Raw genomic sequence first — 10,804 nt, 5'->3', positions numbered from 1 at the left:
GGAGGGGGGAGGGGGGAGGAGGGGGAACGATTGCGCAGCTCGTGCTGCTTTGCTGGTTTCATCCATGGCTGCGGACACCTGTAGTGCTAGCTCTGCACCACCAACACCCCCACCCACCCATTCACCCTGGGGGTCATCCGGGCCTCTGCGTGTTCAGTTCCCTGTCTCAGCGGGGACCAGGGGCTCACCAATGATGTTTATGCTGTAGTTCTGGTGGACATTTGTTGGCAGAATCGGAGTCCCGTTCGACACTTGGAATGGAACTAAGCTCGCCCAGGTACCAGGACTGCGTGAGACAAAAAAGACACAGAGAGACGGAGAGATTAATCACATGCCATTAACTTGTTTGTGCAGCATGAAATAAAAATTAGATTCTTTCTTTCAATTATCCTGAACACTGAACACTAATGACCAGCATCACTGAACTGCTGACAGTCATCAAGGTTCAAGGTCTTATTTTTGTTTTGTTCAGACAAAGAAGAGTAAACAAAAAGAAAAATAGCAGCAGTAGCTCATTAATCTAAGCTGAGATGAATCCACTTGATTCCCAGTGAAGGACATCATGTGAGCGGGCTGTGACGCAGGCCCTCTTCTCTGCATTGATGGCAGTATAGAAAAGCACGGGGGGAGAGTGTGACTGGTGGTGGTGGTGGTGGAGGAGGGTGGATTGTGGAGAAAAAGTGGTGGCGGTGGTGGTGATGGGGGTGGTGGGGGTGGTGTGGGTCCCTACACAAAGCTGTCCCATCCCTATTCATCTCACGCTAATGGCAAAACAACACAGTGATTGTTCCTGGGGAGCAACGGTGCTAACTGAAAACGCGAGCGGGAACAAACAGCATGTTGTTCCCGAGGGGTGCTGCGCTACGTAGATGTCAGATAATTAGCCCACCACCCCCCACTTCCCTCCCCCTTTTCTCCCCCACAGGCCCCCAGCGTGCACTCATCTAAACACCCTCCCACCTCTCACATCACCGCCGCTAAGTCTGAGAATACCTGTGTCACGCACTCGCTATCTGATTTCACCGATACAAACTTTTCGCACCGTACCAAAGCGCGGTGCTGCAGCGGCTAAAACCTGGATAGAAGAAGAAGAAGAGGAATGAGGGATGAGCGTGGGACGCAGTGAAAGTGAGGACATGAAGAGGAAAGTGGACAAGAGATGCTGAGGGAGCAGATGAATGACAAGAAGCAGAGAAACAGAGGTGGAGCACAGACTCGACTCTTTGTGAAGCTTCACGATTAGACAACAATGTCTGCGTCCGTGAAAGCAACTCATCAACCAGTCTGAATTTTATACAAATCACCAGTCACTGCTCTTTTACTTAAAACAATGGAAGTGCAAATTCAATTCACCTCGTGGCCTAAAAGAGCCAGACACTTTGAGAAAGAGTGAATGAAAGAAAGACAGAGAAGAGAAGATGTGCTCAAAATAAAAACAAACATCATTCAAGTTTCAGATTTCAGTGTGCAAAGAGTTAAAAACAACCTCAAGGCTAAGCCTCTCTAGCAGATTTTTTTTTTCCTGTCCAATCCGTCCTCATGCTATCCTCTCTCCTGCTTTCTTCCCTCTCTCCCTCCCTCTCTCTTTCGCCCTGCCAAAAATCATCGGACAGGAAACGGGGGATTAAGTTTTTCCTACCTTGCTGAACAAAGAGCGCACAGAGCGGCCAAGGGCTGCAGCTTTTTCTTTTTCCCCATTCGCTTTCTTTCATTTTCTTTCTTTCTTTCTTCCTCCCTCCCTCCTTCCATCACTCTGTGTTTGTCTTTCCTTATGAAACTTCTCTCAGGTAATGGCTTACATTAGGGGGACCACACAGCTACAAAAGCGGACTCGAGGGCCTTTGTGCGCACTAAACCGGCAGATCGGTTTTAATCTTGTTAAAATCGATGGATGTCAGGACGTATCTGCATCCTATAACCTAAAGCTGCGCTCCGCTGGAGTTTTATGTAAAGAATACTTCTCTGATCAAGCTAAATTTACAAAGTGGGGGGGACTGAAACCATTCCATCACTGCTGAATAAGACTTGTAGATTAGAATGACTTAAAATACAAACTCTATCCGAGTGAGGGCCCCATTCAATGTGAGTTAGACCCACCAAAGATAAATATTTCAGGCTCTGTACGAGCCCTGCTGGAAATCCATTTTTGATGCCATATTACAGGAATTCTGAGTATTGTTGTTCAAATTTGTCAAACAGGTCCCTTTTGCTGTAATCTGGAGCTGCCAAGATGCGAGCAAGGCTTCAAAATCCCTCTATTTCCTCTCCTTACAAGTTTTTGCTTCATGTTTTTGCACTCGAAGCAGCTCTAAAAAACCTGACCTCCATCGCCGTATTTCCTTAGGTAACCTTCAAGATGGCCTCCCCTTACCCTGTCCAGCTCCCTAACCTCACTAATTCTACTCCCTGCAAGCACAGCCCGGGCATACAGCGTGCTTCGTTTAAGGATTAGCTCCCTAAATTAGATTATCTAATGGCATCTTAATGGATTGCTGACCCATTTCCTGCACAATGGCAACATGCGAGTCTGGCAGCGTTTTAATTTGGGGCTAGTACTGAAGAGGCATAGTGGAGCGCTCCGTTTAAAGGGCAAGCAAAGATAAAAGAGAAATCCGACTGATTTCATCTGTACGTTGAACGGTTTTGTGTGTATAATCCATCAAAGAGGAAAAAATATAATAGAATTACCATCCCATCCTTGTAACAAAATAAACTAAATCAGTTGGGGTCAATTTTATCTGTGCTCATTACTGTACACTCACATGGAGAGAAGTGGAGGAGTTAGCTGCTGTGTGAGTGGAATAAGAGACTTCGAGCTGCTGCAGGGGACATTTTTCTCTGCTACCTCCACTGGCCTATTAGGAGGCCTGTTGAAGGGGGTTCTGCTGTGTGCATGTGTGTTTGTAAAAAAAAAAAAAAGTCTGTAACTTCAGCGGGCGCAAAATGAGCTGTACACACACACACACATACACACACACACACACACATACATACACACATACATACACACACACACACACACAGATGCTCTACACTTCCAAGGAAAAGGGGAAAAGGGAGACGTAACAGGAAAAGGCTTAGCTCAGCTTGCTCCACGGTGAAATGGTTCAGGTTTTTCCCCCAGAGAGGGGGGAGATACAGTATGGAGGCAGGGGGGAGATGAAGGGGGGACTTTCTGTAACTTTAAGTTAAGGAGAATAAAGCATGACTTCAGCACAAAATCAAACAAAGCTGAGCTTGTTCAAATGTGGAACGTAAACGGCTACAAATTCTGACCCGAAATTACTTTGATTCTACAAGATTAGACTTCATTTGTCCTACTTACCCTCACTGACGTTTGTATTATTAAATAAGAATATTGTGTTTTTGTTGCATGTGAATCCTTGAGGAAAGCTATGTTTCAAAAGCTTTGTCATCTTACGATAAAGAATAACAGAGCAATGAAATACAATCCTGATGAATTTGACTCAAATAAAGTTCCTATATTTGCTGCTTTCACCAGACAAAACAAGAAATATGAAGTTTCTACTTTCCGAAAGCAAGAGTTTAGTTTATTTTATGATGTATTTAATAAAAAAAAAAAAAAAAACGCAATTCGTACACACTGATAGCTGAAGAATTCTGTAACAGGATAGAGACAGATCAAACCGAAAATATAGCTCAACCAAATCTACCACAGTAAAAACTCTCAAAATTACTGGGAAAGGTGGGAAACAATTACAGAGACGAAAGGAGATGAGGGAACAAAAAGGACGGAAAATAAAACACCAGAGACACGAGGAAAGGTGTGTTACTTATATCAAAGAAAGGAATGACCCCATCTCAAAAGTCCAAAAGGTGAACTTGTCTGACAGACTACCCACTACAGGAATAACAGTCACAGCTACTGAGCATTTAATTACATTTATATGTAAAATGTGTGAATTTATTACATGTGAGAAGTAGACAATCAAGAAAATCATACATTATATGGCATTATCAATTGTTGAGCGTGTGTATCTGTGTTTGTGTGTGTGTGTGTGTGTGTGTGTGTGTGTGTGTGTGTGTGTGTGTAGATGTCGTGTAAGAGAGACAGAGAGACTGCATGATGAAAGAATGAAAAGGTTACCTTTGCCAAGTAATCCCCAAAGTGTCGTCAGTGGCACTGGGGCCATAATGCCTGCCGTTTTGAGTCACGCTCCAGTCACACTTCCTCAGCTGTCAATTGAAACCTAGCAGTCAGATCACTGGGCCAAGACAACTTCCACTTCAGATTACACTACAACTCAACACTGTATACACACATGCATGCAGAAGAGCCTAGAGCAAGAGCAGCACAAATAAAAATGACTCCAGAATGAGTCCTAACTGTTACTGACAATATGAAAATAGTGAATGGAATCAGTAAATTATCAGTTAAATCAAAGATATGGCAAAAACAGACACAAAGAAAAAGCATGCAATCACAGTTAGTGGTAACAGCTAACCTGAAAGTAAGAAGTAGTTAGTTAGAAAATGTGAGTGGCATCATATTTGTAGTTCATCTGTGAGTGGTTACTGCTTTTGTAGCTGGTTAGCCAGTGAAGCCATGCAATCCACTGGATGCATGCACCCTGTCGATAATCACTGCTTCACTGTGAGTGCACTTTCAGATTCAGGACGGACTACGCATGCCCTCAAGCATGCAGATTTTTTTTTTCATTAGCTAACTGTTTTTATTGATTAGGGGTCAAAATTACAATGAAGTTAAACAGCATACACACACACACACACACACGCACACACACGCACACATCCACACACATGCACGTGCACACAAACCCTTTTCCCCAGCTCTTAATACATGCCAACCTTACATACAGATTACAAATTACTGCAACAAAAAAGCCACACACAAACGGTGTCTCTCTTTGCATGCATTATGCGAGCGCACGTGTCGGCAATCCAGCTGAGAGCTATCTCTGCCAATACCAACCTAACCTTGCCCTGTGGTCAACACATTCATTTAGTAATGCATCAGGATAAAACTGCACTGTTAGCACTCTGCGTGCAGTGGCAGACGTTTTGCTGAGGCTCTTAAGAGGGATTTAATCAGATATACGCATACGCTGAATATTCAAAGCCATTTGCAGCGGTCAAGAAATGTGTTCTATTTCCTGCAATCACCTGGATGAACACATCAAGAGATGATGATGGTTTCCTTATAAAGCCATATTTAAATTCAGTGATTCAGTGTTTTTGTTATGCTCCTTGAATTTTTCTGGAACAAATGTGTAGTAGTGGCGGGAAACAGAGAATTTTAGGTGTAACTACCACAGAAAATGAATGTCAAAAGCTGTACAATGATGTAATAACCTTCCACATAATATATTAGTTTTATTTGATCAATTGCTTTGAATAGCTGCTGAACAAGAAGCAATGCATCTTGATCCTTCCAGTGTGTTTTCTCTGTATTTATCGAAGGCTGGGAGACTAAACCCCCAATGCCGCTCCCGCACTCTCCAGCCTGACAAAAGCTTGGAGAGAATGTGCGGGTTGGGCCAGACGCTCTGTGCCACCGCTCCTCGAGGGGCTCGCCATCTGTCCGCTGGCACCGGCACATCAGAGTGGCACAGGCAGCGGGGAAAAGGGGGACGGAGCCGGGGAACGTTAGCAAACAGATGCGGGCAGATTGTGGATTAGGATCCTTCCTTAGATAATACCAAATGACATCTGATCATGGATCTTTCCCTGCGGAATGCTAGATGGTGGCATTCCCTCGAGGGGTTAACCAAGGCGAGAGATGAATGGAGGGTTTTCACACATTCGCTGCCTGGGAATCGTAGAGCAGGTGTGGGAGCGTGTGGTGGTGTTGTTTTGTTTTGTGTTTTTGATTTCTGAAGCCTACTGTGTGTGTGTGTGTGTGTGTGTATGTGTGTGTGTGTGTGTGTGTGTGTGTGTGTGTGTGTGTGTGTGTGTGTCCAGAGACTTCTATTCTAGTGGTGCCACATCTTAAAATAGGCTCTGCTCTGAAAAGTGGGTTGTTTTAAGCTTTATTACCAAATTATCAGGTGACTATTAAATCATTTTATAGTAATGAAACATTATAATTATCATTAATTATCGTTCATAGTTTGGAATTAACACACTGTAGTAGCAGTTAAAAGAAATCAAAGGTGGCTCTGACAGCAACAGAGGCAGATGCAGAGCAAGTCATGGCCTTTATCCATCACCTAAACAGACAGACAAAGAACAGTGCACCTCCGTGGTCCAGCCCCAGTGCTGACCACATTTTAAAAACCTCAGCATCAGGGAATCTCTCTACGCATGTGCGTGTGTGACATGTTTCCCTTCCCCTACCCAGCCAGGCGACAAACGGCTGCAACTAAACAACTAGAAGTGTCAGTAAAGCCTTGTGGATCCCACATAATAAACATCCCATCGCCAGATGAGGACAATGACAGAGTACTCAGTGAAAGTGTTTAGTCCTGAGGGACTTGGCTTGGTGTCAGTCCCGCTCCGCGAGGCCAGATCCCAGGCCGTTAAATCATACCACAGAAAACAAAAACAACCATGACAAGCAGAAGTATGATGAATCAATGTGCAGACTGTTTAGAGTTCCTTAAGCCGACAAGAACATTTATTCATCTGGATATAGCATGTAATAACCTTCTAGTGAGGTGTCACTGTTGTGCTTACAAATCTTTCATTTTTTATTTCACATTTAACGCTACTGTCTTTTTGATAAAACTCTCTCCACGCAGTGAGTCCAAAGATGTGTTCGTATTTCTTAAGCCTAAGATAATTTATGTTTTGCCGTGCAATAGGATCAGAAAAATATGTCTTCGGATAATTCAATTTAGGATAATTACAATTTAGCAAATAAAAATAACAGTAAATTGTTTTTATTATATCATCACACTGTTTCTTCTGAAGATATTTATATATCTTGCTGATTTACACCTCAAAATGTGGAACAAAGAGTCCTTATAGCCTCTGGGGGCCAAGCTTTGGACAAAATTCAGCGGGTCATGCAGCTACGCTCAGACTGCTGCTGTCTTGTGTAGTCACTTTGTGCCCCACTGAAAGAAGTAGCAGGGCTACTAGAAAATGTGGAAGACAAACTGTGCAACATCAGCCAAGTGAATCCTCCCTCTCCTCCTCCTTCTCCCCCTGAGTGGAATAAAAGCATCCCGCGACTTCTGATAAACATTTACATTTCTTTTTTTTTTCACCAACTCAGATCAGATTTTAGGGAAATGGGGAAAATGAAAGGCAGAGAGAGAAAAAGAAAGACAGAAAGAGGAGCGAGGAAACAGAGGCCAGCTTTGTCATTTTTACTAAACATAAAAAATAAAAAGCGAGCTGAGGAGAAACCCAACGATCATTATGTAGCCGCGTGCAGATGCATTCAATTAGTTGTGGTTGGAAAAGCCTTGGCCTCAGACCAGCGCTTTCAATAAGATGGGGTGGGGGAGAGCACTCTCTCCCGTCCGACAACACCGCAACACTCCTAACCTTGCAGACACACACAAACACACCCACACACACACATACAGACACACACAAGGTCACCACATCTGTCCTAAGACCACTGCTGGAGCAACCACGTGACGCCAACACTAAATATTCGGCTTGTGTGGCATAAATGAGGGAGTGTACTGATTACATGTGGTGTGTGTGTGTGTGTGTGTGTGTGTGTGTGTGTGTGTGTGTGTGTGTGTGTGTGTGTGTGTGTGTGTGTGTATGTGCGTGAGTGTTTCTAAAGTAATGTGCGAGGGAAATATGGTTGAGCACATTACACTCTCAAAGACACCCACATGTCCCATCCATCTTCTGAGTAGTGGCAACACAATGACAGTGAGTTTCCTGACACCTTCATTTCTTTCTTTAAAGTGACCTCAGGAAACAGATGCCTTTCTTTACTCTAGACTGGGATTTAACCTCAAACACACTCACTCAATATGATATCTTACATTTTTATCAAGGCTAAAATTTCAAGAGAAAATGAAGTAGCACTGTTGTTTTGGGATACATAATTCTTATCTTATTTTTATCTTTATTTTGTGTATGTGCTACTGACATGTGGTTAAATCTACATTGCTTACAAAGTGTATTTTTATCTATATACACTGTATGCAATCTACTCAAATTCAGCTAATGGACACTAAAAATAAAAACTGAATCAGAAGTGTTAGTACGACTAAAACTTTAACAGCAGCATAAAGAGAACAACATGGTAGAATTTAAAGCAAAAAGGATTTGATAATCAGTAAGACTTGCTATCTTTAGCCGTGTTAAGCCTCAGTCCTTTTGAGGGCTCAAAAAAAAACAAAACAAAAAAAAACTCGATATGTTGGTAATTCTTTATGCCAACAGTGAGTGCTATGTTTGACCTCAGCGTACCAGAACTCTGATCTGATCTAAAAGTGCTCATGTCTAACATGACAGTTTAATGCTTCATACAAATCAAATTCAGAGTGTGACTGGCTCTTGCAGAGGGCAGGGACTGCAAATCTGATGTGTGGGGAGATGGGGTTGACAAAAAAAAAAAAAAAAAAAAAAAAATGAAAGGATAAGAGTAGCAAGTGAGCTCAGTGCTGGAGGGAGGATAACTCACCTGTTGCTGGTGGAGGAAGGTAGGATCTCTAGGGCTCAGGCCTACAAAACGATTAGCCGTCGGGGTGCCAGGGGCTGAGTAGCCTGGGTAACACACCATCACAAAAACAGAAAGTCATGCTTGATTTACAATTAGCATTTCAGGAATTTACATGCAGCTGTTGCTCTTATCCACAGTGACTTACATTGACTATACATTTAAAGTCATTTATCAACATTAGACAGTGCATGTGGAGTCCCACAAGGTTCTATTTTGGACCCACTCACATTATTCAGTCATTTGGACATTTTGTCAACAAGCATAGTTTAATTTACTACAAATACTGTTTTTTTTTTATATTTTCATTTATGTTTTACACTGTAGATGTTAGAGAGCAACTTAACAAGAGCTGGAACTCTTGACTTCCAGTCTCCTTACAGCAGTGATGTGTACTCAAAGTGCTGATGGGTAGGGTTACAGAGTATACTTACGACCACCCAACTACACCCATCACTGGTGAAAACATAAGTGCAACAGGCTTGACACTTTTGACCAGTGAGGACACAAAAACACTGAAATACTGCTTTTTAGCACTGTATTAAATTACTCTTTAAACATTACTCTCCTTGTTATTATAGGAAGTTCAGATGTCTAGTGGTCTTACAAGAAATTTTGCAAAGACTGAGCTGTCATAGAGCATAAGACGTTAAAAAATGGCAAAGCAAACAATTCAAAATGTCTTCAATTGCAACTGTTAGAAGATGTAGAACTGAAGTTTGCTTGGTGTTTTGTGGATTGGGAGTGGTGGTGATTTGTGGTGGGTGTCAGTAATGGGGAGTAAGCACAACCACTCACCTTCTGCGGATGTGGTGATGGGCTTGGTGTCGGGCATGGAGAGCGAGACGGGTCGCACAGCGCTGTGGTGTGGGGAGGGAGCCAGGACTGGGGTGAAGTGGCCTGGAACCTTTCCTACCACCTGACCACTGCTGTTAGGCTGCAAGTGGAAGAACAAGAGGAAACACCATGTATTTTATTTCAGAGAATAATTCATTTTGTCCAGATTTAAGAGGTGTTCATGACAAACGTGTGAAGTGGTTTACTTCATTTCTGGAGTTTATTATCTTTTGTTTTGCTTTGTTTGGTAAGATGAGAACAATGCCTCGACTCTCATTTAAATCAACTGTAGTGCTGTGTGCTATTAGTGAGAACAAAATCCAGGAAAATGTGCAGGAAAGACCCCTTGATGTAAACTTTAATGGTCATAACTGCCAAATATTGACATCTGTCAGTGACTTGTGCTTGGAAGTCAAAAAAGCTGAATTAAGGCACAATCATGCTTTGCTAAAGGTGCATATACAAAAGCTGCATTTGTTTTGTCTCCCATCAAACCTCTAACCTCATGAGAAGACAGGCAAACTGTGTCCAGTTACTTAGTTTACAAGCTCTTGTAAATGTGAAAATGTGCAGTTGAGCAGATCTCAATAAACCAATACAAGCATGTAACAAACTACACTTTTCTAAAATGGTTAGTACTAAACAAATTGAATGTCCAATCACACCCTTACGTCCTCCTGTCCAACCCCCCCACCACCACCCTCTCACCCCCTTAACTGCTCTGTTTGCCCTCAAAAGCCCACTCACTCATACACTTAATGCTCTGCCTGAAGAAAAGATTTTAGTACTTGCAGTCGCTGTGTTGTCACAGTTATTACTAAAACTCTGGGGGGCACGAGCAACAATAGATCCTCAGTCACTGACGATGGATTTCCTACATGATTTTAAACAATGATTTTAATGGCACTCATAAATGAAATTTAAGAGGACGCGGGTATGAAAAGACAGAGAGAGCTGGAGAGTGACCTGTTACAATGGTGTGAATGTGTGAGTATAGAGAGCGCGGCAGAGAGACTATATATATGGAGAAAGAAATAAAGGAAGCTAGTGGGAGCTACTCTTTCAGACGGCAGGAGACTGTCTGGGGCGTTCATTTCAGGGCCGCCCCAAGTTCAAAACTCAAACAGGCCTTTTTGGAAAAGAATTGTGTCCACAGGGTTCCCTCCGATGTGAATAGAATGTTTAATTAGAGTGTAATATAATCTGCGTTAAAGCAAGCATAAAAACATTCTGGCACTCGTCCATGGGATTATAAGCGCTGTGTTATTTGCTGAGCACCCCCCCACCCTGCCCTCCCACCATCCCCCCTCTTCCCCCAGCTGGTCTTCTAGCACTCTCTCTTCCCTACCAGAC

General features: G+C 42.8%; 1 protein-coding gene across 5 annotated transcripts in view; it reads right to left on the bottom strand.

Moving 5' to 3' along the window:
* Nucleotides 1-6: 6 nt before the first annotated feature.
* The window catches only part of LOC111649891 (nuclear factor 1 B-type), a 65,952-nt gene continuing 55,154 nt past the window's right edge, over nucleotides 7-10,804 (bottom strand). For 3 of the 5 annotated variants that reach the window (XM_087172134.1, XM_087172132.1, XM_023399585.2), the window contains exons 9-12: nucleotides 9,413-9,551; nucleotides 8,579-8,661; nucleotides 4,109-4,197; nucleotides 7-286 (exon numbers count right to left, since the gene is read on the bottom strand). In XM_087172134.1, coding sequence (XP_087028260.1) covers nucleotides 154-286; nucleotides 4,109-4,197; nucleotides 8,579-8,661; nucleotides 9,413-9,551 — 444 coding nt within the window. In that variant the 3' untranslated portion in view covers nucleotides 7-153. The remainder of the gene's footprint in view (nucleotides 287-4,108; nucleotides 4,198-8,578; nucleotides 8,662-9,412; nucleotides 9,552-10,804) is intronic. The other 2 variants (XM_087172133.1, XM_023399586.2) reach the window with 1 other exon arrangement.

This window comes from Seriola lalandi, unplaced genomic scaffold, assembly GCF_002814215.2.
Source record: "Seriola lalandi dorsalis isolate HSWRI2012SDOR001 ecotype SW California unplaced genomic scaffold, Sedor1 jcf7180002052086, whole genome shotgun sequence".
Taxonomy (NCBI): domain Eukaryota; kingdom Metazoa; phylum Chordata; class Actinopteri; order Carangiformes; family Carangidae; genus Seriola; species Seriola lalandi.
Note: the sequence above shows the minus strand (reverse complement) of the source record. Positions and strands in the feature narration are given on the sequence as shown.